At 43.9% G+C, this 20,393-nt stretch overlaps 1 protein-coding gene across 3 annotated transcripts in view; it reads right to left on the reverse strand.

The window, feature by feature from the left end:
• Positions 1–864: 864 nt before the first annotated feature.
• Positions 865–20,393, reverse strand: part of Mcm3ap (minichromosome maintenance complex component 3 associated protein) — a 51,615-nt gene continuing 32,086 nt past the window's right edge. For 2 of the 3 annotated variants that reach the window (XM_052744629.1, XM_052744628.1), the window contains exons 19-30: positions 18,170–18,238; positions 17,952–18,086; positions 15,429–15,582; positions 12,260–12,518; positions 11,950–12,047; positions 10,525–10,915; positions 9,654–9,911; positions 8,658–8,787; positions 7,690–7,812; positions 6,462–6,665; positions 4,327–4,483; positions 865–1,154 (exon numbers count right to left, since the gene is read on the reverse strand). In XM_052744629.1, the coding sequence (XP_052600589.1) occupies positions 996–1,154; positions 4,327–4,483; positions 6,462–6,665; positions 7,690–7,812; positions 8,658–8,787; positions 9,654–9,911; positions 10,525–10,915; positions 11,950–12,047; positions 12,260–12,518; positions 15,429–15,582; positions 17,952–18,086; positions 18,170–18,238 (2,137 nt within the window). In that variant the 3' untranslated portion in view covers positions 865–995. The remainder of the gene's footprint in view (positions 1,155–4,326; positions 4,484–6,461; positions 6,666–7,689; positions 7,813–8,657; positions 8,788–9,653; positions 9,912–10,524; positions 10,916–11,949; positions 12,048–12,259; positions 12,519–15,428; positions 15,583–17,951; positions 18,087–18,169; positions 18,239–20,393) is intronic. The other variant, XM_052744630.1, reaches the window with a different exon arrangement.

Consider the following 20,393-nt stretch of genomic DNA (forward strand, 5'->3'; position numbering starts at 1 on the left):
CTATTACAAACAGTACAAGCAGTTAATGGATTACCAAGGGAGGGAGAATCCGTTTTCTCTGTGGGGCGTTTACCCACCAACCCCACAGCTCCCCAGAGTTTTCTTGAGTGTGAGCAGCAGGAAATATTAAATAGAAGGATTTATATTGCAGAGAATATTGCAGAGATAAACAGAAAATAAAGGATAGCCTCGAGAGGGCCTAGAACCTTTGCCAACGGGCCCTGTCTCTGCCCCAGGGTATTTATAGAGATGCCAAGGGGTGGAGCAAAAGACCTCCCCCCAGCACAGCCAAGTGCAGACCATCTCAGACACCTGCACTCAGGCCCGTGGTCCTAATCATTGTCCCTATGCGGACCTGCTGAGTAAAGCCACGAGGAACCTGAAAACGGGCTCCCACATTTCTCCAGGGAGTAGACCTGTAATAGGTTCTCCAATTTCAAATAGACAGCCCTAAATGCATATACATATCAGCAACATTATATCAGCAACATTAAATGGACTCAGTAAAGTGTGTGTGTGTGTGTGTGTGTGTGTGTGTGTGTGTGTGTGTGTGTGTGTATAGATAGATGGATGGATGGATGGATGGATGGATGGATAGATAGAATGATAGATAGATAGATAGATATGTAACAACAATTATAGTAGAATAGGTCATGAATTCCAGAGTGTGCAGGGGGGAGGGGTAGAAATGATGTAAATACAGTATACTTATACATGAAATTCTCAAAATGTGTTTGTATAGAAACCAGAAAGTTATAAAAACTTCCTTAGAGTATTTCCTGGGGAGTTACAGTCTAATAAGATAAAAAACCAAATACTATCAAAGACATCACACAGCCTTTCATTCAAAAACTAAGAAGGACCTCAGATGATTCAATGGTTTATTTGCATAATTAATAATCTCATTTCCAACAGGACATGAAGCATCTGAGCATAACATAATTTGAATAAAAAGAAACGATTATGAAGAAAACAACACTTCTTGTGTCAGATTGTTAAATGTCCACCATGTCCAGCAGTGCAGAAAGATGGAGCTCAGAGGCAACTTCCTCTTCCCTTGAACTTCGGATCAGCCTTTCCAGGTACTTCAGCCTTCCAGTTAGAGACATGTCCGATGCCTCCGAGAACTGCAATTGCTCTCCTGCACCTGCATTCTAGATGAATAAAAAAGAAGCCAAAAGTAGTTATCTGTGAAAACATTACATCTGATTCATGTTTACATCATTGGAGCCTGTTGGACTCAACAGAATCCCCACTTGGTATCTATCCTACATTTTTCTAGCTTCATCTACTACACATAAAGAGCCAGTATTCTATGGACTGATTGGTGAACCAGGCTCCCACCTTGGGACATTTGTTGATTATACATACAATCAATAACACAGTGAAACTTTGTACATTAAATTTTGTAATGATCTGTCAATTTCTTTAGAGAGAATTAGTGAAAGAGTATAAATAGTTTTGAAGTGTGTGTGTGTGTGTGTGTGTGTGTGTGTGTGTGTGTAGTTGAGAAAGGCTTGAATGTAGTTTGGAATAGCCTCAAACTTGCTATGTAGTAGAGGCTGGCCTTGAACTCATGATTTTCCTGCTTCCATCTCCAAAGTGCTGGGGTTACAAGTATACATCACCATGTCTCACAGTAAGTCAAAGAGAAGATTACTTTAAAGTATTAACCAAACTTACAAGTGGAAGCAGTATGTTGTCTTAATTGACCTGCCTTCCTTATTGAGATGCTTCCTAAACTACTCCAGAAACACCTCACCTGTCCCGCAGCATGTATGTTCTGTTAAGCTGCTTCTGCTTTCTTAGCCCCCAAGAAAAACATGGAGAGGCTTTGGAGCCCGGAAGATCTGGCTTTGAAAAACTATTCTAGGGTGTAATTGACTTCTGTGAGCTTACCTTCTTCATTTATTAATTTTCCTTATGAAGAGTTAAGAGCAGAATTGAGTCTGGTCAATGCCAAGGTTCAGAGTTTTGTGGTCCCACAGACAGGAATTATTGTTCCCTTTTGTGCTGGTTGGTTTTAAGCTAATGTTATCATGGAAGAGGGGACCTCAACTGAGAAAATGTCCCTTCAAGACTGGCCTACAGGCAAGCCTGTAGGATATTTTCTTATTTAGTGATTGATGGGGGAGGACCCAGCTCATTGTGGGTCCTGAGTTCTATAAGAAAGCAGGCTGAGCTGGGAGGTGGTGGCGCACGCGTTTTAATCCCAGCACTTGGGAGGCAGAGACAGGCGGATCTCTGTGAGTTTGAGGCCAGCCTGGTCTCCAAAGGGATTTCCAGGAAAGGTGCAAAGCTACAGAGAAACCCTGTCTCAAAAAAAAAAAGAAAGAAAGAAAGAAAGAAAGCAGGCTGAGCAAGCCATGGAAGCAGCCAGTAAGCAGCTTGCTTCCTCCATGGCCTCTGCATCAGGTTCCAGGTTCCTGCCCTGAGTGAGTTCTTGCACTGATTTCCTTGGATGATGAACTACAAACTGAAGAGGAAATAAATCCTTTCCTCCCCCACGTTGCTTATGGTCATGGTGTTTTATGACTGCAACCCTAATTAAGAAATTAGTTACCAGGCCTTGGGATATTGCTGTGACAGATGTGACCTTATAATTTTTGGAGAATTGTGGAAATACTCTGGGACTTGGACTAGAAAAGCCTTTGTGTTCAGAGTTTAATGAACTGCTTTGGGAACTTAGAAAATAATGCTGAGAGTAGTGCAGATGAAAGCCTGGCTTGTGAAGTTGGAGAGGGAAGTTTGTGAGTCCCTCAAATACTCTATTAGGGTTGTCTGTATGATATAGTGAAACCTTTGCTTTGCTGGGACAATGGATGCTGGTCAGCTGGGGCTGAAGAATCAGCTATGATTAAGAAAAGACCAGCTTCATTGAGAGGAAATCTGGGAAGTGTTTACTCAGGATCAGCACACAGAAGCTGTGGTCCAGAGGGAGCTGAGGCTGCATCTCATGTTGGCAGCTGAACTTGGTAGTGTAAGACTCTCCCAGGTCATACTGTTTAAAGGCATGAAGGGGTCATGAAGAGCAGCTGAGGCTTGGCACAGTGAGAGGCCGGGGCAGGCCACTGGTGCTCTCAACCACAGTAAAAGGCCCAGGATTGAAGGGGTTATGGAAAGATAAGGCTTGGTACCATGTGGCAGGGTTAGAGTCCCTGAAGAGAGCCCAAGAGAAGTTGTTGGTGAAGGAGCAGCCCGGCTGCAGTGGAGACCCAAGCACTGTGGAGATGACCACCAGGGACAGCAGCAGCTGTGGAGTGGAGCCAGCCTGAGCCTCCAAGACAAACTGCATGTGCTGTAGACAGCTGTCTAAGCACTTCCAAGGAGCTCAGAAGATTGTGAGTGAATGCCAGAAATCTGACAGCAAGCTTTCACTGTCTGTTGACTCTGGGTTCACCTGACAATTATGACTGTGCCCTTATTCTTCCTTCTTGGAATAAGGAGTACATAACTTATTTCCTACTTTATGAGTGCCCATAGTTCAGAGACTTTTTTAACTTTCAGAGACTCTGGAATTTTGAAGACTGGATATTTACAGAAACTTTGTATATTTTACAGAGATTCTGGGTATTTTAGGAGAGCCTTTGGATAGCCTTTAGATAGACAGAACTTTTAAAGGGTTTAAAAATGTTGAAATGTTTTTTGTTTGTTTGGTTTGGTGTTTGTTTGTTTGTTTGTTTGTTTGTTTTGAGACAGGGTTTCCCTGGGTAGTCCTGGCTGTCCTAGAACTCACTCTGTAAACCAGAAATCCACCAGCTATAGAAAAATAGCTAAGACCCGGCCTTGGTTACTCTCTGTTTAATGCACATCATTAGTACGCATTTTGTTCGGTTCTTTCTTTTTTTGTTTCGTTCTTTCTTTCAGTGAACTACGTAGCCAAGGATGAGCCTGAACTTCTGATCCTCCTGCCTCCAACACTGGCTTTTAGGTAAGCAGTTTATTCAGCACTAGGGAATGAACCCAAGGCTTTCTACATGTTCGGTAAGCACTACCAACTGAGCTACATTCCTAGCCCCCTATTCAGTTTATTGTGTTTAGGTCTACTCTCCATTTATTTCACAGGTAGGAACTCAGAAATAGTTGGCTCTCAGTAACACTGGCATATCAAGTTTTAAAGGTCTAACTTCCATGTGTTAATGTATCACATGATGAATCTGACAGTCTCTCAGTCTTACTGTGTAGCCCTGACTGGCCTGGAACTCATTGTGTAGACCAGGCTGGCCTCAGACTCTTGGAGTTCTGAGATTAAAGGTATGGTCCACTGAGGCTGGCACCTTCTCTCAGTCTTTAATTCTGTACATGCCAAGTGCACCCCGTTCTCACCTGAGGACTTCTTGCTGGAGATGTTTTCACAGCAGTCGGAGTTTTGATAGCGTCAGGGGAAGATATGAGTGTCTGAGGAAGGTAGAGAGGAAGGCGAGTTGACTCTGTGAAGGCCTGAGAGTCTTGAGACAACCACTGCTGAAGTTGATCTTCAAATCTGAAACAGTACGAGATCTCAAAATGAGAAACATCAGAGCACAGAAAAGCAAAACCGTAACTACCGCTCATTTTACTTTGATTAAACTTACTGCTCTGTGTGCTCATGTCATTTTACTTTGATTAAACTTACTGCTCTGTGTGTTCATGTCATTTTACTTTGATTAAACTTACTGCTCTGTGTGCTCGTGTCATTTTACTTTGATTAAACTTACTGCTGTGTGTGTTCATGTCATTTTACTTTTATTAAACTTACTGCTGTGTGTGTTCATGTCATTTTACTTTTATTAAACTTACTGCTCTGTGTGTTCATGTATAGATGTGGATATGGATGCCCACGTGGAGGTCAGAGGACAACTGTGTGGAATTTTGGGGTTTATTACAAGATTGACAGTATTTAAATACTCGTGAAACTGGATGAAATTATGGAGGAGTGGGTAGGCACACAAGCAGCAAAGATGAAGTCCAGAGAGTAGGTCTGACTGCTAAAAAACAGGAAAATCCCTGAAGGGGGCTCGAAACAAGGATGAGAAGCTAGGATGTGATCACTGACAGGGATTCAAGTGTGCGGGCTACAAAAGACAAAAGGGACAGAACAGTGACTAACACAACTGTTCTGAACGAGTCTTACTGTTAAAGGAGAAGCCCGCAGTGGTGACTAGAGACAAGGAGGCCACATCAGAGAGATGCGTCAGTATGCCTGCAGGTTCGTGTGCTGACATGCATGATGGGGGGTGGGAGGTGGCAATGTCTCAAGAGTCCTATGGGTAGAGTGCTGGGAGTAGGCTGGAGGTGAAATCGCAACCCAGGGGAGAGCAGCAGCGGGAGAGGTACGGCAGGGACACCTAAGTACTCCGCTGCTGGAAAGTGTGGCAGGCAGTGGTGGTGGGAAGACAGCCCTTACGAACTTCTGTTTCTCAGTAAAACTGAGCATCCAGTGAGGACAGAGGAGGAAGGGAGTCAGTTATGCAGAGGAGGGTCTGGACCAGCTCCTGCCCACCTAGTATGAAAAGATCCACTGAAGTCTCAGGCTCCCCGAGGGCAAAAAGGCAGTGGCCAGCCATGGTAGACTAAGCTAAGTAGACTTAGCTACACATATTTCCCTCTAGAAAACTTAACACAGACTTTTAAAATAATAAACAGTGAAGCCAATTTCAAGTGATAAAACTCGGAAACATTCTATTCTACCTAGAGCACAGACATCGTTTAAGAGTTTATTGAAAGCCTGGAAGAAGCAGAGGCGAGCTAAGCCACCAGCCAAGGGAAGCCATAGGATATGAAGCTAAATTATTTTCAGAGCCAGGTAGTGGTGACGTACGCCTTTGATCCCAGCACCTGGGAGGAAGAGGTAGGTGGATCTCTGTGAGTTCGAGGCCAGCCTGGTCTACAGAGCTAGTTCCAGGCCAGAGCTACACAAACAATCCTGTCTCGGGAAAAAAAAAAAAATCAAAAACAAAATTATTTCTAATTATGTATAGGGGTGGGTGTGTTGTGTGTGTGTATACATCTGTGAGTATGCATGAGTGCTCAGTGAAGTCAGATGTGCCAGATCCCGTGGAGCTGGAGTTACAGATAGTTATGAGCCATTTGATGTGGGTGTGGGTACCAAAACTTTTTCGAGACAGGGTTTCTCTGTGGTGTTTTGGTGCCTGTCCTGGATCTCGCCTGGCCTGGAACTCACAGAGATCCGCCTGGCTCTGCCTCCCGAGTGCTAGGATTAAAGGCGTGTGCCACCACCGCCCGGCTGCAGCAAGTGCTCTTCCTCTGAGTCATTTCTCTAGTTCCAAGCTTTTACTTCATAAATGTCTTCCTTCCTTCCTTTTCTTTTTTGAACTAAAGTCCCATCATTATAACAACCCTTGCTGGCCCAGCTGCCCCTCTCCACCCCTGGCTGTCTGACGTAACTGACCAGCAGTCCGTCTCCCTCTCCTTCAAGAAGCGGAATGAAGGGCACACACGCACAGGAAGGGGACACTCGCCTTTTGTTCTCTTCCTTCTCCTCCAGCAGAGTGCTGGACAGACACTGTGCCAGCAGCTCTTCTGCAGAAGCTCCACGCATCAGCTCCTCTGTGCTCAGCGCCCCCTCTCGGCCACTCTCTTCATTTTTCTTCCCTTTATGGAGCAGGTGAGGCAGTGGAGTAGAAAAACGGCTTGTAGGAGGATGAAAAGACTTCATCGCCGAACTGAAAGCACAAGTGTGGAGTCCTTCTGGTCAAGACAGATGCAAAGCACACAGACACAGCTGGACACGTGTTCCCTCTATGGAAAAACGCTCAAGATCCATGCACTCTATTGGGTGGTCTATGCCCATGTCAGCCCTGTGCCTGCCCTGGACTTCCCTCAAGTCAGGGAGTATGGCCACAAGACAGCAGCTCTGATACTATGTGCTACACAGTGATTCTCACACACATCAGGAGACGCTGCTGGCCAGGCGTGGTGGCGTGTGCCTTTAATCCCAACACCTGGGAAGCAGAGACACAGTTCTCTGTGTTCAAAGCCAGCTTGGTCTACATAACGAGTTCCAGGCCAGCCAGGGTTACATATTAAGACTCTGTCTCCCCCCCACCCCCCCAAAAAAAAAGGTCAGAAGAAAGACAGAGACAGAGATTATTGGTCTCAAAAGTTGCACTATCTAGAGGCACTGGGCGCTTAGAGCTGCTTCAACCTAGGGCTTTGTTTCTTATACCTGTCTGTCTGTTTCTCTCATGGGTTTATAAGATTTATTTTATGTATATGTATATTGGCCTGTGTTGAGTTTATGTATACCACAAGCATGCAGGAGCCAGAAGAGAGCATCAAATCCCCAAGAACTGGAATTCCAGGTGATTGCAGATTGTTGTAGAATATTATTTTAAGATGTGTGACATTTGCTTATGCTGTAAAACAGTTGTTTAAGATGCAAAGGTGTGCTACATTCTTTGATGTTGCATTTGTTTAACTTTGTGAAGCTGTGTTACTTTGCCTGTCTGAAACACCTGATTGGTCTAATAAAGAGTTGAATAGCCAATTGCTTTTATTTTACTGGGGTGTTTGTTTTGTCAGCTTTATGGTAGGTAGCTGTGGCGGTTAGTTTGACTGTCAGCTTGAAACAATGCAGCCTCCTCTGGGAAGAGAGTCTCAGGAAGGACTGTCTAGAACAAGTTGGTCTGTAGACATGTCTGGGGGGGGGACTGTCTTGATTCCATCAGGAGCTGTGGGAAGACTCACCCCACCATGGGCAGCACCACTCTACTGAAGGAAGGAATCAACATGCACGCATTCATTCCTAGCTCCTGACTGACTGGCTGCTTCCAGTTCCTGCTTTGACTTCCCCAAGTGATAAACTGCAATCTGGAATAGGAAGTTAAGATGACCCCTTTCTCCAAGTCTCTTTTAGTATTTTACCACAGCAATAGAAATGAAAGTAAGACAGTAGCCTAGCAAGTATCATGGTACACATGTAGACATCAGAGAACAATTCTGTGGAGTCAGTCCTCTCCTTCCAACTTGAAGTGGATACCAGGGTTCAAACTCAGGGTGCCAGGCTTAAACAGCAAGTACCTTCACCTACTGAGCATCTATCTGACCCTGAGTTTAAGTTATGAAGTTCACTTCGGGGGCCCCAGAGATGAGCTAGCAGTTGACAGCACTGGATGCTCTTCCAAAGAACCCAGGTTCTATTCCCAGCACCTGCACGTAGACCTACAACTGTCTGTAGCTTCAGTTCTAGGGAATACAACGGTGGCATGCAAGTGGTGCATTGCCATACAAGTAGGCAAAACACCCGTATGTACAAAATAAATAAAAACTTTAAAAAATTATTTCAACACTTTCTGAAATGACCACCTGCTTTTCTATTGTAGCAGCAAATTTTATTAACAGATTTCTACTGCTGAAACTGTTTATCCTGGGGCAAAGGCTACTGGGGAATGTAACTTGTGTGTCTGTGAACTAGGTTTATGAGATGAGAAACTAGCTTTTTTTTTCTGCCTTCTCCAATTAGGGTTGACCTGAGTTCATCTGATAAATGGAGGGAGGTGCCTGTAACTACTCTAAAACGTGTCTATGCTGTGGGAATGACTTGTGCTTTGCAGAGTTATCAGAACTGGTCCATAACAGGATAGGTTTAGTGTTCTCGATGTGGTACAGTATGGCTTACAACAGTGACAGAAACACACACTGAACATGGACCTCACCGTCTTGGACTCAGCTGTAGCTCCCTCTGTGTCTGCAATCTGGCTTGTTCCCATGACAGCGGAACATTATATTTTCTTAAACAATTTTTGAAAAAATATACACATATCTGACCATCTTCACTCAGCGCCTCTGAGAAAACAGCACAAAAAGAGATTAAAATGTATGTAAATATCCATACATATGTATATTCATGCATGCTTGACTATTCATTCATGCAGACTATGGAAGGGTTAGGAATAACTCTCAGAACCAGGGAACCCCTCTAAGTAATAACCTAGGATGCCATTTCAGGGAACGGAGTTTATGCTCTCCTAGAACCTTTTTTAATTTTTTTTTATTGTTTTTTGTTTTGTTTTGTTTTTTTCAAGACAGGGTTTCTCTGTGTAGCTCTGGCTGTCCTAGAACTCACTCTATAGACCAGGCTGGCCTTAAACTCAAGAGATCTAACTGCCTCTGCCTCCTAAGTGCTGGAATTAAGATGTATACTACTATGCCTGGCATTGTTTTTGTTTTTTGAGACAGGGTGTCTCTATGCAGTCCTGGATGTCCTATAACTTGCTATGTAGACCAGGCTAGCCTCAAACTCACAGAGATCCTCCTGAGTGTTGGGATTGAAGACATGGACCACCATGCCCAGTCAAACCTTAGCTCTTCCCCAAGTTAAGTCCCCTGGCAATCACTGCCCTTAAAGAGAAGTGCTAAGGAAAGGGAAGATGGGACACAGGGAAAAGAAAGAGTGTCAAGAAAACATCTTTCAGACAGTGATGGTGGTAATGCATGCCTTTAATCTCTCTACACAGGAGGCAGAAACAAGTGGATCTAAGTTCAAGGCCAGCCCAGCCTATCTACTTAGTGATTTTCTAGCTTGTCAGAGCTACATAGTGAGACCCTATTTAGAAAAAAAAGCAAACACAAACACAACTCCCTCTTTTGCTGAAATCAGAACAGGAAAGTCTCATGAAGACCCAGCCCCCAGGGCACTGAGTGACAACTACCTGCTGTGATGGGGAGCCTGGGAGGTGTCCAGTCACTCAGCTTGTGATTGATGCATAAGGTGATGATGTCATCCCACGGGATCTCAGCAACTGAAGGCCCTGACTCCTGGCCTGGAGAGAGGCTTTTGCTCTTCCACTTTTGGTATGTTCTGCACAGCAGGTTCTCCACCTGGGACTGGAGGACAGGCTGCGTCTGGCATGAGCTGGGAATCTGGGAGGTATACTGAATGACCATGGAACACACAGGGAGCCAGGGCGCTGAAGAGAAAGTTACAGGTTTGACCAAGAATCAGTGAACATGAACTATTATTAATGCTCTGTTTCCTTAGTAGAGGGCTACTGTGTAGTTAAGAAATATGGAGAATATGTACGTAAGAATCCAAGCTCTGCCAGCGAAATAGTAAGCAGGCTCCATCCTTCCCAGTGCCATTAAAATAGGAAAGAACACAGGTTTGAGCCAGCCTGGGCTACCTGTGGAGTCTGCATCAAACAGACCACAGGCCTCATCCCCCAGGCAGAGTCAGGCTTTAAAGGAACATTGACGTAAACCAGCACGTAAGTGCTGTGGCCCTAGCAGCATCAGCAGCTCAGAGCCAGTCACACAAGCCTCATAGATGTCAGCTAGCCCGTCTCTTCTGGTGAGAGGGACCTGTGGGACAGGTAGGATAGTCTCAGGACTGTCGTGGAGAAAGGCCAACAGCTCCCACTCCATAAAACCCTGTTCTCTTCTAACTCAAAGGTTGGTGTAGGCGGGTGCACAGTAGAGGTGGACTGTGAATTTCCCACTGGAACCCACCACCTGGTACAGTGTCACTAAAACAAGAAGGGAACAGGAGTAGCCCTCCACTCCTCCCGCAGAGTGGGTACATACCCCCTGCAGGTGGAAGATCCATCTGCGGAAGCTGGAACCCAAGCACAGTTTGCTTCAGCCAAGCTAGATGCTCTGGGGAGTTCCAGTGCAGATGAGGAAGCAGGTGGCTGCCCCCCACCTCGGCAAACTCCGTGACAGGCCAGGAGATGTCACACAGCTGCTCAGAGGACACCACAGAGGCCAGGAACTGCAGCACGCTATTGAACAGCTCAATGATGGTGCTAGGCTCTTGGGAGGCCAGGCCACCCAGGCGCCTCTCTCTTCTGTCGTGGAAAAACCGACCACTGAACTCACGGCTGATGCCATCCTCAACATACTGAATAAGGGTCTGGCAGCAAAGGTTCAGGGCTTGAGGGCATCGGGAGACCAGCCACTGGACTGCTCCAGAAACCTGAGGAACAAGACAATCGGGGGAGATAGTCAAACAACTCGATCATTTTAAAAAACAGTTTTCTAAAGGGGCTTAGCCTTTTTCCCATGGCTGTAGAAGAAAAGCATCACAAGAACAAAATCTCAGCCACTGCAGAGAAGGGGCACAGCCCTCTCTGCACTTGAGTTTGGATTTCTAGAGCCCTGGAGATATGCCTCACAGAGGACCAAAGAGGAGTCCCCAGTATTATCCAGCTAGTAAGGAGAGGCTGCAGAGCCCTCCTGGAAGGACCTAGGACTTCACCAGGTCTTCCTTCACCGACTGAAGCAGAGCCACACTGCCTTATTCCTAGAATTAGCAGCTTCTCGGAATTCCAGGATGCTTCACAACCTGCAGTTAGCTCTTCCTGTAGTACTTGGTTTGGTTTGGTTTTCATATAGTGCTGGAGATACAACCTAGGACCTTTGAGATGGCAAGTGGGTGTTGTACCACTGAGCTACACCCTCAGGCCATATAGTTAGTTTTACTATCCCTATACTTCTTTTCCTAAATAATTTTCAGCAGACCTTTTTAGGAAATCTCAAGTAATATTATTTCTCTATATTTTCTAAGAGCAATCACTCTAAAAAAATTAGATAAATATGACATTCAGATATAAGACATTTTAAATTCATAAAAGCAAAGTCAAAAAACTTATGTGAGCAATTTAATATATTATTGAAAGCATAACTATGGGCATTTTTAAAATTTTATTTTTATTCCTGCCTATATCTTTAGAAAGGTATATGTATGTATAAAACATGCGATTAAAATGGAAATCCCTAATAAAAGCTGGACATGATGGTGCATGCCTATAATCCCAACAGAAGAAGAATAGGCAGAATGATCAGCTCTAGATGACCCTGGCTACCTAATAAATTTGGGGCTAGCCTGCCCAACATGATACTATCTCAAAAACCAACCAACCAACCAAACCACCTACATAAACTTCAAGATAGATTAGAAGAGGGGAAAAATAAGTATGCCAATAGACATTTAAAATGATGGAATTTTACCTTCACTGTGCCTTGTAAATCATTAACAGAGTCAGGAATCTCAACAATAATGTAATCTGAAATCAGCTTAGCTGAAACCAAATCCTGTAACATCAGACCTTTAAGAGAAAAAGAGGAAGGTCCCATGTAATAACATTCACTTGCATCTGTGACACATCCCAGGGCTAGTCTTGGCCCACCATGCAGTGGACAGAACAAATTAGGTTCTAGTCTCAAAGGTTCCCAACCCTGTACTGCCTGCCATCCATCAAACTCAAGCTCCACCCACTTATTGAAAATGAACACCATGAATGAGACTTCTTTCACAAACCATCCTCTGCTTCCTTCCCCACAGAGTCTCCTTTGGAGCTGGGCACGAGAACCACCAGTGGAAGTGCAGGCTGGAAGGGCTTGGCCTGGAGGAGCTGCTTGAGCTGCAGCAGAGCCGACAGCCAGTACAGATCCTCCTCTGCTACGTCCTCACTCTTCACTCTGGGAGGAAGCAGCAGCATGAGCCCACTGGCTCCCAACAAGTCCTTCCGTTTCTTCACAGCCTCAAGGACACTGTCACTAAGGGTGCCACGGGCCACCTGCAACAGAATCAAAGACATCAGGATGACTGTACCAGAGAACAAGACATAGCAAGAACAACTAAAATGTTCCATTCACCATGCATTCACTGCACCCTGAGAATCCTTCAAAGACAAAGCGGGGCCAGGGATGGTGGCCTTTAATCCCAGCACTCAGGAGGCAGAGGCAGGCAGGAGCCCTGTGAGTTCGAGGTCAGCCTGATCTACACAGTGAATTCTACATAAAGAAACCTGCCTCAAAAAAAAAAAAAAAAAAGACACAGCTGGGCCAGCCCCCCATGAAACTGCCTAGTCAACAGATAGAAAAGCCTCCAGCTACATTTATGTTTGACCACCTAACTGTAACCTTAACAACTCTGAACAAGTATAAAGAGGTTCAATCCATAATGAAACAAGCCTGCAGCAGACAAGAGATTCAGGCATATGTCTTAACAGCAATGAGGAAATGGGACCAATCTCTGGATAAATGATGCAGAGGAAGCCACAACAAGGCTACATGGGTACTGGTCACCTCTGACCCTGACCTGAGTATTAGCAGCTTCATTGGGGAGGAATAGAATGAGGCTTTTCTAGAAACTGAATAGCCCACAGAATAGATACCCAGATCCAGACATCTGGGAATCCCCCTATAAAGGTCTGCTTACCATTCAGTGACCATCTACTCCTACACAAACAGAGCTTCTGGCAACTTTTAAGGGCCCTGTTCGGGCACAGCCAGCCAGCCTCAGCTAAGATGTCTGAAGAAAGAGATTCCAACATAAAAGAGACCCAGAGGAGACAGCTGAAGCTCTTAACATCTAGATCCTTAGAACCAAAAGCACTAGACCCCTCCAGAAATAAGGGGATTCATCTGGTGAATGTGCTATACCAAGACTATCTTTCAGAATACAGCATATAGACACAAGATAGACACAGGGTAGAAAGAATAAGATGTTCAGAGGATCGGGCTGGGGAGATGGCTCAGTAGTTAAGAACACTGGCTACTCTTCCAGAGGACCCAGGTTCAATCCCCAGCACCCACATGGCAGCTCATAACCGTATGTAACTCTAGTTCCAGGGAATCCGACATCCTCATACAGACATACATGCAGGCACAACACCAGTGCACATAAAATAAAAATAAATAAGATTTTTAAAAAAAAAAAGATGTTCAGAGGATCAATTCATGTCATTCAACATCTGTCTAATAAAAAGGTAAAGGAAAGAAGAGCAGGCATCATGAGGGACTATTAGGGAAGAGGAAGGGAGTCAAATGGGACAAATAAAAATAGTACAATGATATCTACATATAAAACGTTAAAATGACACCCATCGTTTTTTACTGCAACTTAAAAAGCAAAACAAACAAATAAACAAAAACCCATAAAATTGGCCCAGAAGTAAAATAAGTCTCCATGTCAGGAGATTACATGCCTAAAACTGGCTATAGTCAGAGCTGCTACTCAGGGGCACTGAGGCAATGAGACCACAAGTTCAAGGCAGCTCAGAAAACTCACTAAGACCCTTAAGACCTACAAACTCCTTAGAAAAGCCTGGGTGCGCAGCTCAGAGGCACAGCACTTTCCTAGCATGTATGCGGCACCAGGTTCATTTCCACCACTGCCCAAAAACGAAGTCTCCAACCTCAAGGACCTGCTAAGCTCACACAATGAATGAGGGAATTTGGCACACTTGGCACTTCAGAGAAAGTTTTCAGAACCCCATGGACAGAAAGAAAAGGTTCCCAAGGAAAATCACAACAGCAGTGGTGAATACTAACAAGAAGTAAAATAATTTTCTACTTACAATTCTACAAACCTAGCTGAGTAACAATAAAAAAGGAGAGGATAAACTAAGTGTATTTTCAGAGACGAAAGGAATCAGAAAATTTCCCTCCTACATACCCTTTCCTCAGAAGCAGTTAGAGGACACACAGTGTCAGGCAAGGGACAAAACCAAGAAACGGTATTGCTACTGCTGCCGACACCAACAGCTGACAAGCCCCAGATGTCTGCCAGGCGATGCTCTAAGCATGCTACATACACAAAGTTACTTCAAACTCAAGGGCCTGATGAGCAGAGCCACAGCATAGTAAGTACACAGTGCTGGAAAATTTAACTATTTCTCTCAGTAAAATAGACACAGTGAGAATATTGTGTTTAAGTGGCATAGGGATACTAAGACACTTCTCAAGATGAAAGAGTTATCAGAAGTAGAGTAACAGGGATAAATGATCATTAAAAAAAATTGGCTCTAAGGTATGCTATTTGGACAGAGGCGACACCTTGAGTCAAGCAAAAAATAAAATATAAAGTTATAATATAGCTTGTATCATGTTCTCAAGGAGGTCTGTGGCAGCCAGGGCTCCATGCTGTAGTCTGAATCTTGATGCCCCTTGGAAGCCCATGAATTTAAAGCTTGGTCTCCAGCCTAGGCACTATTGGGGGGTGATGGAGTCCTGAAGAATTGGTGTCTGGTGGAGATTCTAGGTCACTGGAGACATGTCAGCCTCCCTCTCTTCTCTTCTGTCTCTTGGCTGTCAAGTATACAGTCTTGCTTCCGCTGTGTGCCCCCCATCCACCCTGCTACCATGATGTGCTTCCTCAAAAGAGTAACAAGATCAGAGACTGAAACCTTCAATACTACCAGCAAAAGTCAACTTCCTCTCTTAAAAAACTGATCATCTCAGACATTTCTAAGTGACAGAAAATGAATATGCTGCTCTCTTAGAATATAAACTAAAACCTTACACAAGTGGATGGCTATAGTATATTATCAAGTGTAAAGGAAAACAGATAATGGCATTTGCTTGTGATCTTCTCAAAGGCATTTAAAACCACTTTTGAGAATAAACAGTAATTTATAATTCAGTACTGTCTGAGTAAAGGAATGAAATCATGATGATAAGTACATGAAGTGACTGTCACTCACCTTTATACACACATTGACAGAAACTGTTTGGTCCCCTTTACTACTGAATGCATTAAAAACTGTGAGTGTCTGGATATCACCAACATTATCATGTGTATTATCCACCAGGCTGTCATCTCCCGTGAACTTGATCTTTAACCAATTTTCTAGTATTCTGTAGATAAAAGAAAATACCATTTGAATGAAAGTGTAATTCTAAAATAAACTACAGAAATCTTCAGGGAAACAAGAAAAATACTATATGGATACAGAGTGAGACATCAAGTCTTGCAGTGAAGCTGACCTGGAAAAAAACAGGTTTTACTTTAAAATGGAGTTCGGACCTCTACTGAGTTATCTGAGAAAGTGGAAAGACACCGTGCAACTGGCTCGTTCTAGTGTGATCTAAAATGGTGAACCAAAAGGGAAAGGACCTGAGCAATTGAAACCACCCCTGGAGTTAAGTACCCACTGCAGCCAAGTGTGGTGGTGCAGCCTTTAATCCCAGCACTTTGGAGGCAGAGGCAGGTGGATCTCTTTGAGTTTGGGGTCAGCCTTGTCTACAGAGTGAGTTCTAGGCCAGTCAGGGTACATACATAGTGAGAACTTGCCTCAAAAGACCACCAACAACAATGAAAAACTATTGTACAGAATCAAACTTCTCACAATGGGCCTGCGATACAGCTCAGTAGATAAAGACACTTGCTGCCAAACCTTGTCAACCTGAGCTCAATCCCTAGAACCTAAATGCTGTAAGGTAGTGTTTCTCAACCTGTGGGTCACAACCTCTTTGGAACGAAATGACCCTTTCACAGGGGTCATCTAAGACCATCTGCATATCAGATATTTACATTACAATTCATAACAGTAGCAAAATTACAGTTAGGAAGTAGCAACAGAAATAATTTTATGGTTGGAGGGGGGTCACAACATGAGGAACTGTGTTAAAGGATTACAGCGTTAAAAAGGTTGAGAACCACTGTGGAAGGAGAGACCAGGTTCCTGCAAGTTTGTCCTCTGATGTCCACATGTGCCCTGTGGCACACAGGTGCACAAACAAAACAAACAAGCAAAATATTCTTCAGGGCCAGAGAGATAACTCAGTAGTTAAGAGTACTGGCTGCTCTTCCAAAGGACCTGGGTTCAATTCCCAGCAAACACAAGGCAGCTCACTCCAGTTCCAGGGGACCCAGTGCCTTCTTCTTCTGGTCCCTGTGGGCACGGCAAGCCCACGGTGCACAAACACACACGCTGGCAGAATACCTACACACACATAGTTAAAAAATTCTCATGCCTGAGTCTTTAAGAATTGCTACATGACACACATTTCCTAGGGAACTCAGCAAACAGGATGATTGTTAGTTTAAAAAATGAATCATTCAATTACTTTTAACATAGGTTTTATATTAAGAGAAAAAAATGTTCTAGAATAAGATAAAGGTGATGGTTGTAAAGCCCCAAATAAAAATCACTGTGAATAAAGTTTATAACATGTGAGTTACATTTCAATATAGCTATTAGAATAAAAATAACTTAACCTGTAGCTGGAGGGTTTCTGTTCTGTTTGGGAACTGTATATGTGAGTATGTCCACACTGACATATAGATTGTGTTATCGTGTATACATGCATGTGGAGAGCCAAAGTCAACCTTGGTTATCACTCCTCAGGGTCTTCCCACATGACCTTGGACCATGTTTGAGACAAGGGTTTGAGACAGGGTTTTTCAACATGGGCTGGGGTAAGCGGCTAGTGAGCCCCAGGAAACTGCCTTTCCAGTGCTGGGATTATAAGAGTGTGGCTACTACACTTTTTTACATGAGGTCTGGTGCCCAAACTCAGGTACTCATGCCCGCACATTTTAGTTCAGGTTTCTCCACAGCCTCTATTTGGTGTTTCTCAGAGACAGGTCTCTTAACTCTCACCCAGGCTAACTTCAAACTCATGGCAATTCTCTTCTGTCAGCCTTCAAAGTGGTGGGATTACAGGCATAAGCTACTCTATACCAGCATCATAGTTGCCTTAAGACTATAATTTCTGGAAGCTATTTGATTACAGAAAATAGTATCATGTCTGGGCAGTGGTAGCGAGGCCAGCCTGGTCTACAAAGCAAGTTCCAAGACAGCCAGAACTACACAGAGAAACTCTGTCTCGAAAATCCAAAAAGAAGATATATCATATTATTTTTCAATTTCTTAAAATGTCAAACATTTTTTCCTAAGATGAAACAGATAAAGTATAGCAGACAAAGTACAGACTAATTCCTTCCAAAATCTTAAATGTAGTAGATACGAATCAGGATACCATACCATAGATTTAAATAATCCTCAACTCTTAAAGCTTTGGGACTAAGACTATATATGGAATAATGACAAAAACCTAAATATCATGAGCGAAACAGACTAAAACATAAACCTTTAGTGTCCATACATACAATGAGACAAACAGTCCCACCAAGAACCACAATTCTGCCTGTCTACAACTCTCAATAGAGAAGTCCTTCTCCGTACTAGCATCCAAACTCTCCACTTAGAAAACTTCCTGACCTGCCAGGACTCTCTGCTGTCTGCTCTTCTCCATCAGGTAACACCAGCACCAGTTTCCAAAATACTCGATCATGTTTCACAGGGAGGTGCTCAGCCACAAAGGACGGTAGGTCCAGAGGTGCCCATGCAGCGTTACTGGAAGAAACAGATCACGGTGAGCGAGCTACTATACAGTCCCCAAGCAGGAACAATACAAACAGTGAGAACGACCGACAGACCTCAGAAGCTGCTGGTGGAAGTGCTGAACCTTCATTTGGTGAGTTGTTTTGTTTCTAAGCCGCCTCAACCTACAAAGAATACAAAAACAAAGACACCAGGACTGCAAAAGGCTATTTCAACCCACAGGAAGAAATCAGTAGTGTTTACTTCCCCCAATACCAGGAATAGATTACATCTTTTTGAGTCACTGGCCAAAGGGATCCCATAGGCCTCCCTCAAACATTATAGGCTACTGCCAATGCTATTGGTTGCCCCCACAAACCTGATGGTAAGACCCTACTGCTAAAGACACCACATACTTTTCAAACATGGAGAAACGGAGCTGGTGCTCAACTTCAAACTTCACCCCTACTGATTAGGAAAATAGTGCTGGAAGGTACTATATAAACTACAGGAGGAGAAAAAGCAATCACCAATCTTAACAAGCTACAAACTCTGTGGCTCCAAGGGCAACCTGCCTGTAAGATACATCCATGGCACGATAGTGGCGCAAATGTAGCGGCTGTAACCAATAGTTTCTGCTTGGATTTAAAGCTTGCTCCATGAGAGGGAACCCATACCCGGCACAATTAACGAGGTCAAGAACCTGAGACTACAGAGGTCATGGGCCCTTGGGGAACGTCTATTATTATTCTATAAAATGAATATAGGAATAAAATGATGACTAATGACATACTGCTATCCCCATAGATCAGTCCATCAATCAGTCCTCATCAGAGAAGCTTTCTTCGAGTAGTAGGTAGTAATTCATAGAGACCCACAACTGGACAATAAGCAGAGGGTGAGAGACTGGAACCCTCAGCTCTAAATGGGATGTCTCCATCAATTTCCTCCCCTCAAGGCTCAAGAATCTATATGCAACAGGAGGTGGGAAGACTGTTAAGAGACCAGAGGTCATGAATAACTGAGAAAACAGCAATTCTCAGGCATGGACAGGACTGATAGCAAATATAAACTCTTATAGACTGTATGTAACAGCATGCACAGGACCTACGCAAGTTGAAGCCAGACAAAATGCCAGCATAGAGAAGTGGAAGTGGGCACAATGTTCAACTCCTGATCAAGAAGCTATTTGTAATTTATAGCTAGTGGGAGAGGGAAAATTGGTTTTCTCCAATGGAGTGACACTGTAAATCAACCATGCTCCAGGGCAGGCCTCATGGTCAGGAGTAGTTGACCAATAGAAAACAGACTTCATGGGTTTTATTTTGTTATTGTTATCTTTTGTTTTGTTTTTAAGAAAAAGAAAGAACATGAAGTTGGGTGGGTGGGTGGTGGGTGGAATCAGGGAGAAGTGAGGAGAGGGGAAAGAATACGATCAAACTATACTGTACAAAAAATTAAAAATAAATAAATAAATAAATAGTATTTACTGATGTTTCTGAGTGAAGAGTAATTGTCAATGTTTCCTGGTGGAGAGCATTTAGACTCTGATAAACTAACAGGTCATACAAACCCACCAACTGTCTGATGAACTATTCACAGTGAGCTGGCTATGGGAAACAGACAAAAGTCCTACTATTCTAGAACATGCTCTCACGGGAGAGAAGAGCCTGTGATGGCTAGTGTAGTTCACAGAACACGCCTATAGGCTGGGAATGGTGGTGTACTCCTTTAATCCTAGAACTTGAGAGGCAGAGCAGGTGGATCTTTGAGTTGGAGGCCAGCCAGGACTACATACACAGTGAGACCTTATCTCAAAAAACCAAACCAAACAAAAAAACCAGAAAATGTCAATACAGTGGGCAACATAGCACGTGAGGAAGAACCATGATTGGAGCTGCTGTCTCATTCCAGTGGCCATAGAAAATGAAACATGAGCAAAGATTTGAAGAACTGAAGGCTTAACAACTTCTGGAGGGCAGCAGAAAGTGGGGATAGCCATGATACAGCTCCGCCAAGCCTGGCATGTTTGGAAAGAGCAGTGGAGTGTGGCTAAGAGGTAGTGTTTAGGGGGCTAGAATGCTGCCTCAGTGGTTAAGAGCATATACTGCTCTTGCAAAGGACCTAATTTCAGTGGCCAGCACCCACATCAGGCGGCTCACAGCCATCTGTAACTCCAGCTCCAGGGAGATCTGACACGTATGGCCTCTGTGCACACTTGCATTCAAGTACACACACAGACACATACACATAATTGAAAACAATACAAGTAATATTTTTTTAAAAATCTTCAAAGTGGGGGTAGAGTCTAGCTCAGGGTACAGAGACTTAGAAAGCATC

Source organism: Peromyscus californicus, unplaced genomic scaffold (genome assembly GCF_007827085.1).
Source record: "Peromyscus californicus insignis strain IS unplaced genomic scaffold, ASM782708v3 Scaffold_19__1_contigs__length_69161282, whole genome shotgun sequence".
NCBI classification, from domain to species: Eukaryota; Metazoa; Chordata; class Mammalia; order Rodentia; family Cricetidae; genus Peromyscus; species Peromyscus californicus.